General features: G+C 36.9%; 1 protein-coding gene across 1 annotated transcript; it reads left to right on the top strand.

Moving 5' to 3' along the window:
* Positions 1-4,833: 4,833 nt before the first annotated feature.
* LOC116146091 (F-box protein SKIP23-like) lies at positions 4,834-5,988 on the top strand. Its single transcript, XM_031431504.1, has one exon. The coding sequence runs from the start codon at positions 4,834-4,836 to the stop codon at positions 5,986-5,988; it is 1,155 nt and encodes a 384-aa protein (XP_031287364.1).
* Positions 5,989-20,387: the final 14,399 nt, after the last annotated feature.

Raw genomic sequence — 20,387 nt, 5'->3', positions numbered from 1 at the left:
CGAGTACGGCTTGTTAACGGCTCGCCTTGTCTGGTATCGAGCCGACTCGGCTCGATTCGTTAGAGAGAACGAGCCGAGTTCGAGCCTGCCTCAACTCGGCTCGATAGGCTCGCGAGCCGAGTCAGGCTCGAATTATTAGGGGGGTTTTAGGTATTTTTGTAAAGTATGGGGATTAAACTGAAATTTTCAAAACTAAAAGTTTGCAAAAATAACAAAAAAAACCCCGATATTAAAATCCCTAAAACGCGACTGAACCCATTCGCTAGCGAATCCAAACCAAATCAGACTGAAAACAAGAAGAAGAAGATGGGAGGAAGGGGAGAAAATTCAAAACCAAACAAATCAAGCAAAGTGTTGTTCAAATATGGTAAACAAGTCAAGATGCCGTTGGGGTTTGGTGTGTTGCCATTTTGCTTCTCTGTGAGGTTACTCTTTTCTCTTCTCACTAGGGAACCTTGTTAATGGTTGGTGCTGGTGATGGCATTGTTTTTGGGTGGGCTGTGTGATTTGTTTTTGGTTTTTTCTTTTTTGTTGGTGGTTGGAAGGTGGGACATGCGGCTTTGTTGGTGAGTGCTCTGGGATTATGTTTTTTTTGTTGGTTGTGTCATGTGGTGGTGTGGTTCTCTTCAAGGAAGAAGGAGGCAAGGCTTGGAGGCTACTGGACTTTTTGTTCTTGGAGTGTCTGCTGATGGATCCCGATTTTCGTTCAGCTGGTGTGGCTGTGAGAGTGTTTCATGTGGTCTCTCAGAGGGGGTTTTGAGATGCTGGGGGGTTGGGTTCTCTGCTTTGGGTTTTAATTTAAAAAAAAAAAATTAAACTGCATATTTTAAACCCCAGTAAAAGTGAACAGATGGCAAGCGGCGATGCGGCTCCTTCCGTCCTTGTGCCATGTATTTTGTTTCTTACTAACGTTTTTTTTTTTTTTTAAACTGTCTCATCCTCTTTCTTTACTCTTTCTTTTGTTGGGGCCTCATTTTCTCTCTCTTTCTCTACATCTGTGTATTTTGTTTCTTACCATTTTTTTTGAAACTGTCTCGTCCTCTTTTTCTTTCTTTACTCTTCTTTTATTTGAAACAGTAAAAATTTTGAGAATTAAACAATTACAGCTTCACATCACAACTTAGAAGGAAAGGAAAATTTAGTGAAAAAATCACAGTTTAAAGGAAAATAAGAAAAGGGCAGACGCCAAAAAAAGAAAAAAGAAAGAAAAACAAAAAAAAATTGCAGTTTAGACAAAAATTACTGTTTAGAAGAAAGAAAAAAAAATTGAAGGGAAATAAGAAAAAGGGCAGGCGCCTTGCGAAATTTTGTAAAAAAAATTGAAAAAAAAAAATTATTTAGAGATGGCTCGCGAGCCGGCTCGAATTCAGCTCGGTAAGCCGGCTCGCGAGCCGGTTCGAAATATACTAAATTTACTATTGAGCAGAGTCAAGTCATATAATTTATGGCTCGGCTCGGCTCGATAACACCCCTAGGCATAACTTTAAATAAGTCTATTTGTCTTCAGGTGAACACTTTTAACTATACCCCATTTCAACTTAAGGCTATGACCTCAACTCAACTGCCTGGGATAAATTTGTTTTGTTTTAATGATTTTTATGTATTTAGTTATCCTTTAAAAAAAATAGTGTTGATGCTTGATTTTGACACTAACGACTTGCACGTGCAAATTACTAAGTTGTTCTTAAAAATTACACGTGAATGATTATGATAATCGAATACAAAGACTAAATAATAAATGAGAGATAGTTTTTAAAGTGGTTCGGATGCTTAAAGCGAATCCTACATCGCGCGACTGTTATTTTATATACGAGAGATTACAAGAGGTCGCATATAGCGAACAACGAACAGATGTACAATAACTAAGTATTCAAATAGAATATCAAGTCAGTCTTTTTCTTGCAGGTTATCTTTGCTCTGAAAGTTAAAGATTATAATCAGAATGTGGGTTCAGTATCAGCATCCCGAAAATGAGAGGGGAAGTTCTCCATTTATAGTAGAGGAATTCAAGGTAATGATTACAAATATGCAAGTGGGTAGGTATCGTGCAAGTCATTCCTTGCCTCTCATTGGCTGATAACTTATGAGATATCCTCAAATTACCTGGGGCTTGGACAAGTGTGCGGCTCTCATTCATTCATAGACAAAACCAAAATCTGTCAAGTTGGTGACAACCATATTCTTCCTGTCTTGGGGCGACGTGGCAACTCCTGGATGGCGCAAAACCTTCCTGAACTCTAATTTGTGCTTATTGACGTGGGCTGGCATTAGCCCTGATTTTTTAGGCATAACAAATAGTAATAAGTGAATGGTTAATGGTTAATAGATTAATAATATTACGTCGTCTTTAGGCAATTTAAACTAGTATATAATTACATATATGTAATATGTGTCCTCTTCATGTTTCAAATGTAAGAGAGTTGGAGGAAAGAAAATGATAAACAAGTTTCTCCGTTTGTATTAATTGTAAGAAATAAACAATTATAGATTTTTTTTTTTTAATCAAAGTGGCTACCATTGGAATGATGTCCTTCTAAGTTTCATCCATAAAAGTAGCGATAGTATGACGTTTTGGTGGTTTTCTAAGTGTCAAAGATTTTGGTAAGGGGTTGGATGGTGCAAACAGTGCACTGGGTGAGCATAAATTTGGTGTTGAGGCTAGGGTTTGGGCTGATAGGGCTTGGGCGACATGGGGGAGGGGAAGCTTAAGACCAGTAAGTGGAGAAATGGGTTTTGAAGGGGATGGGACTGAGCGCATAAATAAGTGGCAAACAGCGCAAAAATAAAGGAGGTCAATTTGTGTTGGGAGGCTTTTGGCCATTAGAGGAGTACGAGGTTTGGAAGATTTTCCCAATTCACAGTGGTCGTGTCCATAGTTAGGAAATAAATAAAACCCTACCCTTAAATCCAAGGTGTCTAATTAAAGAAGACAAAGAGGTTTTATGAGAAATTGAATTCGGTGAGTGGTTTTACATTCTGAAACTGAAAATCTCAAGATTTTTGCTTGACATTGTGTCTTGGTCAAAGCCATAATAGGCCCAGTGTGGGGTGGGGCATTGTTCCCAGTGGGTCCTCTATTTTAAAACCCAGACCGGATAAGTCAAATTGGGAACTGGGCCCCTAATATGGTCCACTAAAACCTTAAAACCCATTTTAGCCATTGGACTGGATTGACTCGTGGTTGAACAAGCAGGAACAGTGTCAAACCGTGGATCAACCGCTAGGTCAAAGAATTGGTGGCTAAATCAATCTACTAAACTGCAATTTCATTTTCAATTTCACATGAAATCCCTAATTCCATTTCTAAATTCTGATTTCTCAGTTCAGCTATTCCTTCCCTAATCTTTTAATTGAATCATGCATTCGATCGAATCGACTCAACGAAACGACGACGTCAACTCAATGATTGACTCCTTGACAGCCTAATCCATGACTCCAAACCGAATGACGCCGCCACATCTCCTCTTCGCAACAACTCCCTTGGTTTGTGGTGGGTTTTGCTGTGGCGAATGGTGGTGTTTTTTAGTGGCTTAAGGTTTTTGTGGTGGTCTGGTGGTGGTTTGTCCGGTGATGGGTTGATCTGGGGTGGATTGCAGTTGCGGTGGCTAGGGTTTCTAGGCCATATCCCAAGGTGTGTTTGCTAGATTTCAAACTTGTAGAGACTGATGATAATTTTCAAGGATATATCTATTAAGTTTCATACTAGAGTTTCCTGCTGATATCACCAATCCGACCCGCTAGCTAGACCACCCAACTAGAGGACCAGCCCCTTGATCAGGTCAAGGCCCGATCTGGGTATAAAAACATTGAATGGGCCCCCAATTAGAAAAGATATACCCACTAAGTTGTTAGCTTACATTCACACGGCCGCAATGCAAATTTTTTTAGAATCAGATTTGACAGTTGAAATGTTTCATTTTTTTCACTAGTTAAAACTTCACCCTAATTGACGCACTGATTGCAGTGAAATGCAAGGTATAATCTTGTTAGGTAGTAGTTTGTATTGAATTATCTCCATGTTAAAAAGTATATTGTTTTTGACATGCTTATTTCTAGGTGACAGGAACTCAATGAAGAAGAGAAGCAAGTGTGAAATGCTAAGGCAGCTGAAGCAATGGAAGCATACAAGAAGGAATTGGAAGAGTACAAGAAGTATGTGTAAGATTAATAGCATAAATTTAAATATGAATTTATTCATGCAATTTCAGTCATTGAATCACAAAAAAACAATATATATAGTCTCAATTCAATGATAACCCGGCATATACATATTAGTTTATAAAATACTGAATAAATAAAATTAGGGATTAGACAAACCTATTTGAGCCATTGTTGGATGCACAAGATCTTTCAAATTGAATTGATTGATTGTCGATCAATAGGCTTGTCTTACTTTTTAGATACGCATAAATATGACGATATTTTAATGGGAATAATCCATCGTGCGTTTTGGAAAGAGGACCTAGCATTTTAATAACAATTTACTAGGGCCTCCCGTTACGGGCTCAATAAATTCCCGTTACCGCATGCTATGTTCTCAAAATTTCGTGTGAGCAACGCCCACAGTGCATCAGATAAAAAGTTAGTGAGTGAAATGTAAGGGATAATCAAATGTGAACGCAGATTTATGAGTGGGGCAACCTTACGTGGGAAATTGTGATCCACTCTTAAACAAGTCTCACACTCCACGAGGACCAGATTATCTTAAACGCACGTGTGAAAGCTGTGACGTTAAAGAGTATCAACTTTGAAGGAATATAAGATTCAATTATAATTTCCTACTTTCTTCTTCCTCTTGTGATCAAAACTTGCTATAATTCAATTGCCATTGCCATGGACAATCTACCTCAACATCTACTCGCTGCAATCGCAGAATTCCTCAACACACGAATCGAAACCCTCTGTTTCCGGGCTGTTTGTAACTCATCTCGTTCTTCAGTCCCTCCTCCACTCCCGCCACTCTCGCATTTCAAGATTCCCTTCCCGCCAGGCATGACAGACGACGGCCACCTTGAACTCACCGAATCAACTGTTTACGCCATTCAACCCTGGGACAAATCCACCGAAACATGGTTGGTTAAAGTAGAAGAGTCAAGCTCTGGCAAAATCCAGGTCATGGATCCCCTGTTTAAACTTCGTATAAAAAACTCTTCCGAGATGCTGCCTGAGTCTTTCAACTTGCTGGATTATCGCGTCAAGGAAATTGCTAAATCCTTTCGACTCGAGATGGTATCAAATTCTCATCCTTTTTACGTTGAAAAGGCTGTCGCCTCTTCAGATGATGATAATGCTGGTGAGTTCGTACTAATGGCGTTGATTAGTGAAGGCCGAGTGGGCGTGTGGCGAAGCAAAGACAAGAGATGGGCGATCATAGATTTTGGTTATGAAAGTTTTTACTGTAAAGACATCATTTATCACAACAAGAAACTCTACGCTATGGGATTCGACGGCGTTACTATGGAAGTGGATCCCAAGTCTCTGAATGTCACTCAAGCTGCCGCGGCTCCTGGAAAATCCCAATCACATCTTATGATGCACTCTCTGGTAAAATCAAGGGATGATCTGTTTCTGATCAACACGTATTGGTTATACAAATATTACCAACATGGTCCTCTCTTGGGTCGGATTCGTTTGGATGTTTTCAAGCTTGACGAAGAGAAATGCGAGTGGATTGAAGAAGATGGATTGAAAGATCAAGTGTTGTTTTTAGGTGAAGATGGTTCGTTCATGCTTTCAGCGAAAGAATTTCCTGCGTGTAAAGGGAATAGCGGTTACTTGATGTATATGGATTTGTGTGGAGTTGATTTTGATTTTTATCCTCCCACAGAGGATGTTGCGTATTTTGACTTGGAGGATTCGTCGCCGGGATCTCAACCGGGGGCTCTTTCAAAATATTGGGAGGATTTCTGGCCTCTACCCACTTGGTTCAGGCAGAAGACGAATTTGAAGTTGAGCATGGTTGAAAAGATCACGCATGCAGATGCATAAGTTTGAATTTTCTTTTCAATAATGTAAAATGTTAAATAAGGAGTAGTCCACTAAATGTCTTTTTAATCCCCATTATTTACTTTTCTTGTATTTAATTTGACAATAATACTCTTATAAATAAAAAAATATATTATATTTCTCCTAATTAAAATTTCGTACTAGAATTTTGAAAAAAATTCTTTTCTGTTTCGAGTCAATTGAATACATTGAAATCATAGCCCTCACCCAACATTTTTTATAATCTTTTCTTTCATCTTAAAATGAAATAAAATCTATCAAAATAATTGTTTTTCCACAGTACAAATATTTAATCCCATTTTCTTCAATTCATGTCACAACTTTCATATGCATGTGTCTTCTTATGAGTTGTATGTTCATCGAATGAGTAATTCATTTACATTAGTCTTAATTGGTTTTGGTATTACTTATGAAAGACTTAAAAAGCGATATTATATATATACAAGAGTAATTTTAAAATTAATTTAGACTTATTTTGATCAGAGGGATAGGTAGAGAATTATTGAAGTGCATATTGCATCACTCTAAATAAATCTACTTGTATTGAGGTGAACACTTTTGACTTTAACCATTTCAACTTAAGGTTATGACCTCAACTCAACTATCTGGGATGACTCTCGAAAACCATAATTAAACTTGTTATGTTTTAATGGTTATTATTCATTAAAAAATAATAATAAGTGAATGGTTATATATATATATATATATGTTCTTTCTCCATATTTCAAATGTAAATGATTCAAAGAGAGAAAAAGATAAACAAACTTCTTCATTTTGTATTAATTATAAGAAATAGTCCTAGTTACAACTAGTTATAGAAAGCAAAAAAAAAAAAACATTAACACCCTCTGATGTTACCCAAACCTAGGTTTTCATCCAAAGTAAAAGATTAATACACAGTAATGCGGCTGACCCTTAATTAAAGAGCCATTACATTAGGCTACATACTTAATGTTGAGATTTATTGAAAGTTTGAAACCCACTGGCACGTCCATGCATGGCGCCTCTATAAGTTTTGAGTTGCTGAGTTTTATTTCGTAAATGTTTTAGGGTGTGTTTGTTTTGTTATTTTAGATAGGATTTTGGGAATAATATTGGATAGTTGAATAGGATGAGTATTACGAGGTAAAATTTAAAATTTAACAAAAACCCCATAGGTTTGCTAATTTAACTAAACACCCCAATATATAAAAATTTTGTAAAATGACAAAAACACCCCCACCCACCCACAGTGCTAGATTCTGGCCACCACCGCCAGAATCTGGTTGGAAAATGGTGTTACGACGCAGATCGGTCGGATCTGGCCGGTCGTGCGTTGACATGACCTTTTTTGCCCAGATCCACTACGAATTTGGTCGAAAAAGGCCAGATCTACGGTCAGATCTAGTCATCGACGACCGCAAAAGGCCAGATTTGACCTTCAGCGACCGCCAAAGATATGACCGTCGTTGACTGTCAACGGTAGCTGACTGCCAAATCTAGCCTTTTCCGATAGATTCACTGTGGATCTAACAGAAGAGGCCAGATCGATGAATTACTGGCCAGTTCTAGTCGTTTCTATGTCGTTGTGATAGATTCAGTGGTTGCCAGAATTTGACAACTATGGTTGGTTGGGGTGTTTTTTTTAAATTTAAATTTTTTTTCTATGAATGTTTAATTAAATTAATAAACTTAAGGGATTTAAAAATAATTAAAAAAATAGAATAATATTTCTCAAATAATTAAATAAACACTTATTTTGAGAAATGGGTATGAAATATTAAAAGAAACACACCCTTGCTTAAGTATTTACTTACGCGTTGACTGACTGATTATGAAGTAAATATACTATTTAAAACTAAGAAATACTGAAAATGACAACTTATTAGCTGATGGATGCGTCATGCATATATTATATTATATTATATTATATGAATAATACTAAACATTAATCATTTTTTATATAATATTATGTGATAAAATATAATTGGGTAAAAGTTTAATTTTAACTTTAAATTAGTCAACCATATCTTGTTACCTAATATTGCATAAAAAATTTTATATGAAAATAATGTATGTGTAGTATTATTCATATTATATGTAGAATAATACTTTTCGTACTAACAGATTTTACTAATCAGTATACTAATCTTTGTTAAAATCACATATAATATTCATATTACACGTATTATACTTATATTATGTTTTAAGTTAGTACACTGATTAATAAAATCAGAATGCATTACATTACCCTTATATGTATTGTCCTTCTGAAATGGTTTCCTTTGAAAAGTAACAGATTACAGATTAAATAAAGTATCACTTTTACATAAAACAAGAATTTTTTTCTAGTCTTTTATAGTCATTTCAACTTAATTGACGCAGCGACCTCAACTCAACGACCTGCGATGATTCATCGCCAGCTGTCTATTTCAACCCAACTACAACATATATAGTTAGTCAAAATCCAAAAGTTCTACCCCGAATGGCATTGATATTGACTAATACTGCTAATTATAAATGAGTTTAGTTGATTTATATATACATATATATATTGATGTTGTTACGTACTTTTTTGGTAGCGGCGTGGTGTGACGGAAATTCCTAACCAATCCTAAATGAGGCAGCGGTGGTGGTGCGAAGAGTCACATAGGCAGTCGCGTGATTGGTAACCCAATCACGCAGTGAGGGCACTGCAAAGAGGGCGTAGGTCACGCGATCGAGCTCGCAATCTATCACGATTGATGGCATGGTTGTGGGACAGGATCGTGGCATAGAGGTAAATTGTCTACATGGCTAATTGTAGTTCGTAGTGGTGTGGAGTGAGCGAATCTGGCAGAAACTGAGGGTGGGCGTAGAATTCAAGCACAGAGTAAGTAAGGAAGAAAGTAAAGGGGTTTTAAGTTTTTTTTTTTTTTGAAGTAACATAGAGGATAAATGACATAATTACCCTTTAATTGTTTTGAATTTACATTCTATCCTTCTTCAATTAACGGAAATGGGTGGGAAGGTATCGTTTTGAGACTGACGGGTGGGAAAGTGTCATTTTGCCAAAACCTGGGTGGAAAAATGTTGTTCTCGCCTAGTTTTTTATTCTATTGATTAATTAAATGTCCCGTACGGATGTAATGCCGCCTGGAATGCAGAATTGTTTTTTAATCAAATGGGTTTGCTTTCTTTTTGAATAGTCAAATGTATCTGTCTCTTTCTTTAATCTTTCACAGTTGGCTTTCAAGAGGATCAGGTTTTATCTTTGTGTTGTGATGTTAAAGTTATCAACTTTTAAGGAATATGGATTCAATTAGAATTCCTACTCTTCTTCCTCGGTGATCAAAAACTTGCTAATCAATTGCCGTTATGGTTAAACTGGCTATGGGATTCGACGGCGTTACTGTGGCAGTGGATCCAAGTCTCTAAACGTCACTGAAGCTGCCGTGGCTCCTGGAAAATCCCAACACATCTTATAAGGCACTCTCTGGTAAAATCAAGATGGATGATCTGTTTCTGATCAACCGTATTGGTTATACAAATTACTACCAACATGGTCCTCTCTTGGGTCGGAATCGTTTCGATGTTTTCAAGCTTGACAAAAAGAAGTGCGAATGGATTGAAGAAGATGGATTGAAAGATTCAAGTGTGTTTTTTAGGTGAAGATGTTCGTTCATGCTTTCAGCGAAAGAACTCCCTGCGTGTAAAGGGAATTGCGGTTACTTGATGTATAGGATTTGGGGGATTGATGATTTTAATTTTATCACCCACAAAGGCTGTTGCGTATTTTGACTTTAAATTCCTGCTGAATGAATGTAAGTTTATTTTGATTGTAACGCCTCATCCATGGAGAAGTAGAATTTGAAGCTGGCATGGATTGAAAAAGATGAACTTTATAGAGTGACTGACCATTTCCCACGCAAGGTTTGCGTAATATATTATTTTTCACCTATAAATTTTGAGAAAAACAAGTATCACCCATGTCAATCTCTTGCAATGAAATATGTTACCTGATAGTGGTAAAGTTGTTAAAAGCTATATACCCGTAACAATTTGACTTTATAATTTGTAACGAGACTGAATAACTTTTTCCACACAAACTTTGTTAAATGTATTTTTGCACTTGGTTGGGTGTGATTTTGGCCTAACCGCACTTGATCGGTGCGAAATTGCTCGGTGCGATTCTAGACCACGGCCAACTATTTTTTTTTAAGTTTTTTAAAATTTTAAAATTTTTTAACTTATTACTGACTTTATTTTTAATTTATTAACCCTCAAATTATATAATAAAACCAAACTAGGCTGAAAATAAATTTAATAAGTTGGATAGGAAAATGGTATTCAAATAATTGAAAAATATAAAGTCAAATAGTCAAATAGTGATTCATGGATCAAGATTGAAGATGGGTGGGAAATTGTTTTTCTGAAAGTTTATGGGTGAAAAAATGTAATTACGGCAAACCTTGCATGGGAAATTGCTCATCACTCTTTAAAACTCCTTTTCTTTTATTCTTTTCAGTAGGCTTCCAAGTTATCTTTATCCTTTCGTTTAATATAAATTACAATAATGATTGAGTTAACGATAACTACGATTTGACATACTAATTGAATTAAATTTGAGATTTGAGTAATTGGGCAAGTGGATTGATATGTAAAAATCGGTAGCTTAATCGGTAAGGTAGTATTCTGTATAAATTATGATGTTAAGCTTATAACTTTGAAGGAATAATACAGGATTCAATTAGAATTTCATACTTTTCTTCTTCCTCTTGTGATCAAACTTGCTAATTCAATTGCCACTGCCATGGATAATCTCCTGAAACATCTACTCGCTACAATCGCAGAATATCTGTTTTCGGGCTGTTTGTAACTCATTTCGTTCTCAGTCCCTCCTCCACTCCGCCATCTCGCATTTCAAGATTCCCTTTCCGCCAGGCATGACAGACGACGGCCACCTTGAACTCACCGAATCAACTGTTTACGCCATTCAACCCCGGACAATCCACCGAAACATGGTGGGTTAAAGTAGAAGAGTCAAACTCTGGCAAAATCCAGGTCATGGATCCCCTGTTTAAACTTCGTATCAAAAACTCTTCCGAGATGTTGCCCGAGTCTTTCAACTTGCTGGATTATCGCGTCAAGGAAGTTGCTAAATCCTGTCGACTCGAGTGGTATCAAATTCTAATCCCTTTTACCTTGAAAGGCTGTCGTCTCTTCAGATGATGATAATGCTGGTGAGTTCGTACTAATGGCGTTGATTAGTGACGGCCGAGTGGGCGTGTGGGGAAGCAAAGACGAGAGATGGGCGATCATAGATTTTGGTTATGAAAGTTTTTACAGTAAAGATATCATTTATAACAACAAGAAACTCTACGCTATGGATTCGACGGAGTTACTTGTGGCAGTGGATCCCAAGTCTCTGAACGTCACTGAAGCTGCCGCGGCTCCTGAAAAATCCCAATCACATCTTATGATTCACTCTTTGGTAAAATCAAGGGATGATCTGTTTCTGATAACACGTATTGGCTATACAATACTACCAACATGGTCCTCTCTCGGGTCGGATTCATTTGGATGTCTTCAAGCTTGACAAACAGCAAATGAAGTGGATTGAAAGATCAAGCGTTGTTTTTAGGTGAAGATGGTTCTTTCATGCTTTCAGCCAAAGAATTTACTGCGTTAAAGGAATTGCGGGTACTTGATGTATATGGATTTGCGCGGAGTTGAGTTGATTTGTTTTATATCCTCCCACAGAGGATGTTGGTATTTTGACTTAGAGGATCCGTCGGTGGATCTCAACCGGGGGCTCTTTCAAAATATTGGGAGGCTTTCTGGCCTCCACCCACTTGGCTCAGGCAGAAGACGAATTCCCGCCTGAATGAATGTAAACTTTTTTTTTTTTTCCCTTTTTTTATTTTGATGTAACTGCCTAATCAATCGGAGAAGATGAACGTAAATTTAACATGGTTGAAAAGATCATGCATGCAGATGTTTACAGGATTATTTAGTTATCTTGCAGGGTCTTATTAGTAATTGTCGTTCCCTATGTTCCGAAAGATTTAATTAAAGTAGTCATGAAGAATTTATTCAAGTTCAAAGTGATGGATGATAAAATTATTTTCTTATTAATTTAACTTTTATTAATTGGTCATTAATAAATATACTCTCTTTTCCAGTTTTCTTAATTTCTATAAACTAAAGATGAAGACAATACAATATCCGAGACTCGAATCAACCATATAGTAACTTAAATTAATCTCATTACGAATGATTGATCACAATGCCATGCAGGACTCGGTAATAATTCTTCATTAAATTAATATCAGGCCTTGCAACGACTCTCGTATTTTATATTTATGTATATTAGTTCTTGTCAGTTTTGTGGAGAATTTTCCTTCACATTGTTGATTCATTTTTCAACTCTTTTTTAGTTCTCTATTCATTGATGTCTGTATAATAAAAAATAACGTCTTTTTAATCACTTATAAGTTGTATATAAATATATAATATGTTGTTTCCGAGTTACATAGAGAATAATGCTAAGTAGCGTCCACTAAATGTCTTTCAATCAATCCCATATTATATTTTACTAAATTTGATAATAATACTCTTATAAATAAAAAATGTTATACGGAAGTATATTTTCTCCTAAACAAAAGTTCATACAAAATTTTGAAAAAAAATTCTCTTCTGTTTCAAGTCATCAATGAATTTTACTTAAATCATTTAATCTAGCCCCTCACCATATTTTTTGCAAAAATTTTTTATAATCTCTTCTTTCATTTTAAAATGAATAAAATATATCAAAATCAATTTTTCCACTATACAAACATTTAATCCCATTTTCCAAAGTTTATGTCGCAAATTCATACGGATTAGTCTTCTTATAAGTGGTATTTCACAATGAGTAATTATTCATTACAATCATTGGTTGGATTACTTACGAAGGAGTTAAAAGTAATATATATATATATCTAGCTTCAATTGGTTGGTATTACTTACGAAGGAGTTAAAAAGTAATTATATATATATATATATATATATGGGTAATTTTGAATTAATTTAGATTTATTTGAACGAGGGATAGTTAGAGAATTATTGAAGTGCATATGGCAATGGCATCACTTTAAATAGTCTATTGTCTTCAGGTGAACATTTTAACTGTACCCCATTTCAACTTAAGGCTATGTACCTCAACTCAACTGCCTGGGATAACTATGAAAGAACAATTAAATTGTTTTGTTTTAGTGATTTTTATGTATTTAGTTATCCTTTAAAAAATAGTGTTGATGCTTGATTTGACAAAAGACTCGCATATGTAAAGTACTAAGTTGTTCTTAAAAATTACAAGTAATGATTACGATAACGAATGCAAAGACTAAATAATAAATGAGAGAGAATTTTTAAAGTGGTTCGGATGCTTAAAAAGAATCCTACATTGACTGTTATTTATATATGAGAGATTAAAGAGGTCGCATATAGCGAAAAACGAACAGATATACAATAACTAAGTATTCAAATAGAATATCAAGTCAGTCTTTTTCTTGCAGGTTATCTTGCTCTGAAAGTTAAAGATTACAATCAGAATGTAGGTTCAGTATCAGCATTCCGAAAATGAGAGGGGGGTGTTTTCTATTATAGTAGAGGAATCAAGGTAATGATTACAAATCTGAAGTGGGTAGGTGTGTGCAAGTCATTCATTGCCTCCCTTTGGTGATAATTTAGGAGATATCTCAAATTATCTGGGCTGGACAAGGTGCGGCTCTCATTCACTCATAGACAAAACCAAATCTGCCAAGTGGTGACAACCATATTCTTTCTGTCTTGGGGCGAGTGTGGAACTCTGGACGGCGCAAAAAACTTCCGAACTCTAATTGGTGCTTATGAGTGGGCTGACATTAGCCCTTATTTTTTAGGCATAACAAATAGAATAAGTGAATGGTTAATGGTTAATAGATAATAAATATAGTGTCTTTAGGTAATTAAAATAGTATATAAGTAAATATGCTCCTCTTCATGTTTCAAAGTAAGTGAGTTGGGGGAAGAAATGTTAACAAGTTTCCGTTTGTATTAATTGTAGAAATAACAAATATAGATTTTTTTTTTTTTTTTAATCAAAGTGGCTCCATTGGTATGATGTCTTCTAATTTCATCCATAAAAAGAGCGAAGTATGACGTTTTGGTGGTTTTCTAAGTGTCAAAGATTTTGGTAAGGGGTTGGATGGTGCAAACAGTGAGCTGGGTGAGCATAAATTGGTGTTAAGGTTAGGGTTTGGGCTGATAGGGCTTGGGACATGGGGGAGGGGAAGCTTGAGAACATAAGTGGAGAAATGGGTTTTGAAGGGGATGGGATGCGTGATAAATGAGTGGCAAACACGGCGCAAAAAAAAAAGGAGGTCGATTGTGTTGGGAGGCTTTTGGCATTAGAGGAGTAAGAGGTTTGGAAGATTTGCCAATTCACAGTGGTCGTGTCCATAGTTAGGAAAGAAAATAAAACCCTACCCTTAAATCCAAGGTGTCTAATAAAGAGACAAGAGGTTTTATGAGAAATTGATTCGGTGAGTGGTTTTACATTCTGAAACTGAAAATCTCAAGATTTTGCTTGACATTGTGTCTGGTCAAAGCCATAATAGGCCCGTGTGGGGTGGGGCATTGTTCCCAATGGGTCTATTTTAAAACCTAGACCGGATCAGTCAGATTGGGAACTGGGCCCTAAATGGTCCACTGAAACCTTAAACCCATTTTAGCCATTGGACTGGAGACTCCTGGTTGAACAAGCGGAATAGTGTCGAACCGTGGATCAGCCAAGGGTCAAGAATTGGTGGCTAAACACAATCTGCTAAACTGCAATTTCATTTTCAATTTCACATGAAATTCCTAATTTCATTTCTAAATTCTGATTTCCAGTTCGGCTATTCTTCCCTAATCTTAATTGAATCATGCATTCGATTGGATCAACTCAACGAAACGATGACTTCAACTCGATGATTGACTCCGGATAGCCTAATCCATGACTCCAAACGAATGACGGCCACATTCCTCTTCGCAACAACTCCCTTGGTTGTGGTGGGTTTGCTGTGGCGAATGTGGTGTTTTTTAGTGGCTTAAGGTTTTGTGGTGGCCTGGTGGTGGTTTGTCCGGTGATGGGTTGATTAGGGTGGATTGCAGTGCGATGGCTAGGGTTTTTGGCCATATCCAGGGGGTGTTTGCTAGATTTCAAACTTTGAGGGAACTGATGATAATTTTCAAGGATAATCATTAAGTTTCATACTAGAGTTTCTGCTGATATCACCGAATCCGACCCGCTAGCTGGACCAGCCCTTGATCAGGTCAGGCCGATCGGGTATAAAAACATTGAATGGGCCGCCAATTAGAAAAGGTGACCCACTAAGTTGTTAGCTTACATTCCAACGGGCCAATGCAAATTTTTTAGAATCAATTTGACAGTTGAAAGTTGCATTTTTTTTACTAGTTAAAACTTTACCCTAATTAACGCATGATTGCAGTGAATGCAAGGTATAATTTGTATATCCCTTGTTAGGTAGTAGTTTGTATTGAATTATCTCCATGTAAAAAGTATATTGTTTTTGACATGCTTATTTTAGGTGACAGACTCAACAAGAAGAGAAGCAAGTGTGAAATGCTAAGGCAGCTGAAGCAATGGAAGCATACAGAAGGACTGGAAGAGTACAACAAGTATGTGTAAGATTAATAGCTATATTTAAATATGAATTTATTCAGCAATTCAATGATTGAATCACAAAAAAAAAACAATATATATAGTCTCAATTCAATGATTACATATTAGTTATAAAATACTGAATAATAAAATTAGGGATGAGACAACTATTGAGCCATTGTTGGATGCACAAGATCTTCCAAATTGAATTGATTGTTGTCGATCAATAGGCTTGTCTTCTTTCAGATCATGCAAATATGATGTATTTTAATGGGAATAATCCATTGTGTGTTGGAAAGAGGGACCTGCATAATAACCTTGAAATGATTTGAGGCATAGGCTAGTGTCTATGCTATCTAACTTTGTTTGATGCAATTTGATGAATGATGATCAACTTTGTAATGAAATTGGGGGACAAAAAATTCTAGTATTAATATTATTGGTAGGATGTGCACCAACTTAAAGAAACTAATGTCGCCTAAACACGGCACGCTTGTTCTCAAAATTTCGTATGAGCAAAGCCCACAGTGAGTCAATAAAAAGTTAGTGAAATGTAAGGGATAATCAAATGTGAACGCAGATTTAGAGTGGAAAAATGTTATTGCGGCAACCTTAGGGGGAAATGTGATCCATTTAAACAAGTCTATCCTATTTTTTATGTTCTTCGGTTGCTCTCACGGGGACCAGATTATCTTTGTATTAAATAAGATATCAACTTTGAAGGAAATATAGATCAATTATAGTTTCCTACTTTCTTCTTCCTTTGTGATCAAAACTTGCTGTAATTCAATTGCCATTGCCATGGACAATCTCTGAACATCTACTCGCTACAATCGCAGAATTCCTCAACACACGAATCGAAACCCTCTGTTTCCGGGCTGTTTGTAAACTCATTTCGTTCCTCAGTTCCTCCTCCACTCCCGCCACTCTCGCATTTCAAATTCCCTTCCCGCCCAGGCATGACAGATGACGGACCTTGAGCTCACCGAATCAACTGTTTACGCATTCAACCCCTGGGACAAATCCACCGAAACTTGGTTGGTCAAAGTAGAAGAGTCAAACTCTGGCAAAATCCAAGTCATGGATCCTGTTTAAACTTCGTATAAAAAACTCTTCCGAGATGTTGCCGAGTCTTCTAACTGCTGGATTATCGTGTCAAGGAAATTGCTAAATCTTTCGAATCGAGATGGTATCAAATCTCATCCTTTTACGTTGAAAAGGCTGTCGTCTCTTTCAGATGATGATAAGCTGGTGAGTTCGTACTAATGGCGTTGATTAGTGAAGGCCGAGGGGCGGTGGGGAAGCAAAGAAGAGAGATGGGGGATCATAGATTTTGGTTATGAAAGTTTTTACGTAAAGATATCATTTATCACAAGAAGAAAATCTACGCTATGGGATTCGACGGCTTTACTGTTGCAGTGGATCCCAAGTCTCTGAACGTCACTGAAGCTGCCACGGCTCTGGAAAATCCCAATCACATCTTATGATGCACTCTCTGGTAAAATCAAGGGATGATCGTTTCTGATCAACACGTATGGTATACAAAATATACCAACATGGTCCTCTCTTGGGTCGGATTCGTTTGGATGTTTTCAAGCTTGACGAAGAGAAATGCGAGTGGATTGAAGAAGATGGATTTGAAAGATCAAGTGTTGTTTAGGTGAAGATGGTTCGTTCATGCTTTCAGCGAAAAGAATTTCTTGCGTGTAAAGGGAATAGCGGTTACTTGATGTATATGGATTGTGTGGAGTTGATTTTTGATTATCCTCCCACAGAGGTGTTGCGTATTTTGACTTGGAGGATTCGTCCGCCGGGATCTCAACCGGGGGCTCTTTCAAAATATTGGGAGGATTTCTGGCCTCTACCCACTTGGTTTCAGGCAGAAGACGAATTTGAAGTTGAGCATGGTTGAAAAGATCACGCATGCAGATGCATAAGTTTGAATTTTCTTTTCAATAATGTAAAAATGTGTAAATAAGGAGTAGTCACTAAATGTCTTTTAATCATCTGAAAATAGGATCCAAGTTTACATTTTTTGACTTTGCTGAAATGCAGATTTTTTCAGAATCAGATTTGACGACTGAAATGTTGCATTTTTTACTAGTTAAAACACTACCCTTAACGAATTGATTGCAGTGAAATGGAAGGTATAATTTTGTATGTCCCTCTTGCCAGGTAGCAGTTTGTATTGATTTATCTCCATGTTAAAAAGTATATTGCCTTTGACATGCTTATTTTTGGGTGACAGGAACTCAATGAAGAAGAGAAGGAATTGGCAGAGTACAACAAGTCTGTTGTTGCATCCATGGATGACAAAGCACAGCAATGAACAGACATGTGGCAGTAGTTGGCTATCTAACTTTGTATTTGATTGCAATTTGAGTGATTAACTTTGTTATGAAATTTGGACGACCAAAAATTATAATATTATTGTAATGAAAACACGGCACGCTGTCGCTATGTTCTCAAAATTTCAAAACTTGTTATTGGATTCAAAAAATCCCATTTACTAGTTATTGGATTCAGTTGGCTGTAATGTTGTATTTTTTACTAGTTCCTAGGGAGCACGGCATTTTCCCACCCAAGGTTTGGCGAAACGACACTTTCTCACCTGTCAAGTTTTAAAACGACATTTTCTCACCTACTGTTAAGATTCGTTAGTAAAATTTATTAGCTAACATGATATAATCAATGTAAAGATAAAATATCCTTTACTAAAAAACTGGGAAAAAAAAAAAATAGTTGACTAGAATAACACTTGGCCAGATGCAAATCAGTTGAAATCTCACCCGGCCTTCTACACTAATCAAAACACAAAATCTCCACCCTTATCTAAATCAACACACAACATCAACACTCTAATACAAATCAACTGACGACAACATCATTCGCACTCGGAGAAGCTGTGGCAACGGAGCAAGAGCCCAAATAATTAAGCTGCGACATTTGGCCAATTGGATGCGAAACCAACAATTTTTGTTTTTGGTTTGTCATCCGCGGCTGTAGCCACTCTGCAAAGTGCGACAATAGGACTGCAAAGCTGAAATTGTGCAATTGTGAGAGAGGTAGCGGCGTGGTGACTGGAAATTCCTAACCCAATCCTACAATGAAGGCAGCGGTGGTGGTGCGAAGAGTCACTATAGGCAAGTCGCGTGATTGGTAACCCAATCACGCAGTGAGGGCACTGCAAAGACGGGCGTAGGTCACGCGATCGAGCTCGCAATACATGCAATATCTGTCAAAGAAATAGTTACCTGATAGTGGTAAAGTTGTAAAAAGACTATAATACCCGTAACAATTTGATTTATAATTTTAACGAGACTGAATAACATTTTTCACACAAACTTTGTATATGTATTTTCGTACTTGGTTGGGTGCGATTTTGGCCTAATCGCACTTGATTGGTGCGAAATTGCTGGGTGCGATTCTAGCCACTGGCCAACTATTTTGTTTTAAGTTTTTTTAAAAATTTTTTAACTTTAATTACTGACTTTATTTTAATTTATAACCCTTAAATTAATATAAACCAAACAACGCTGAAAAATAAATTTAATAAAGTTTGGATAGGAAAATGTTATTCAATATCATTGAAAAAATATAAAGTCAAATAGTGAAGGGTAAATAATTTTTTAATAGGTTTACCCCTGTATTGATAGATTCCATGGATCAAGATGAAGATGGGTGGGAAATTGTTTTTCTAAAAGTTTATGGGTGAAAAAAAATGTAATACGGAAACCTTGCATGGGAAATTGTCATTCACTCTAAACTCCTTTCTTTATTTCTACTCAGTAGGCTTCCAAGTTACCTTATCCTTCGTATTATATAAATTATGATGTTAAAGCTTATCAACTTTGAAGGATCAATTAGAATTTCCTACTTCTTCTTCTCTTGTAACCAAAATTGCTAATTCAATTGCCATTGCCATGGATAATCTCCCTGAACATTACTCGTACAATGCAGAATACCTCAACACACGAATCGAAACACTCTGTTTTCGCGCTGTTTGTAATCATTTCGTTCCTCAGTCCTCCTCCACGCCCGCCACTCTCGCATTTCAAGATTCCCTTCCGCCAGGCATGACAGACGACGGCCACCTTGAACTCACGAATACAACTGTTTACGCCATTCAACCCTGGACAAATCCACCGAAACATGGTTGGTTAAAGTAGAAGAGTCAAACTCTGGCAAAATCCAGGTTATGGATCCCCTGTTTAAACTTCGTATCAAAAACTCTTCCGAGATGTTGCCCGAGTCTTTCAACTTGCTGGATTATCGCGTCAAGGAAGTTGCTAAATCCTTTCGACTCGAGAAGGTATCAAATTCTAATCCTTTTACGTTGAAAAGGCTTTGTTCTTTCAGATGATGATAATGCTGGTGAGTTCGTACTAATGGCGTTGATTGTGAAGGCCGAGGGGGCGTGTGGCGAAGCAAAGACGAGAGATGGGCGATCATAAATTTTGGTTATGAAAGTTTTTACTGTAAAGATATCATTATCAAACAAGAAACTCTACGCTATGGGATTCGACGGCGTTACTTTGGCAGTGGATCCCAAGTCTGAACGTCACTGAAGCTGCCGCGGCTCCTGAAAAATCCCAATCACATCTTATGATGCACTCTTTGGTAAAATCAAGGGATGATCTGTTTCTGATCAAACACGGATTGGTTATACAAATACTACCAACATGGTCTTCTCTCGGGTCGGATTCATTTGGATGTCTCAAGCTTGACAAACAGA

The sequence above is a fragment of the Pistacia vera genome, unplaced genomic scaffold (assembly GCF_008641045.1).
Source record: "Pistacia vera cultivar Batoury unplaced genomic scaffold, PisVer_v2 Contig471, whole genome shotgun sequence".
NCBI lineage: Eukaryota > Viridiplantae > Streptophyta > Magnoliopsida > Sapindales > Anacardiaceae > Pistacia > Pistacia vera.
This window is presented reverse-complemented; position numbering and strand designations above follow the sequence as displayed.

What these genes read in the sequence shown, in the direction of transcription:
- LOC116146091 (XM_031431504.1), top strand. Translation starts at nt 4,834, where the DNA reads ATGGACAATCTACCTCAACATCTACTCGCTGCAATCGCAGAATTCCTC.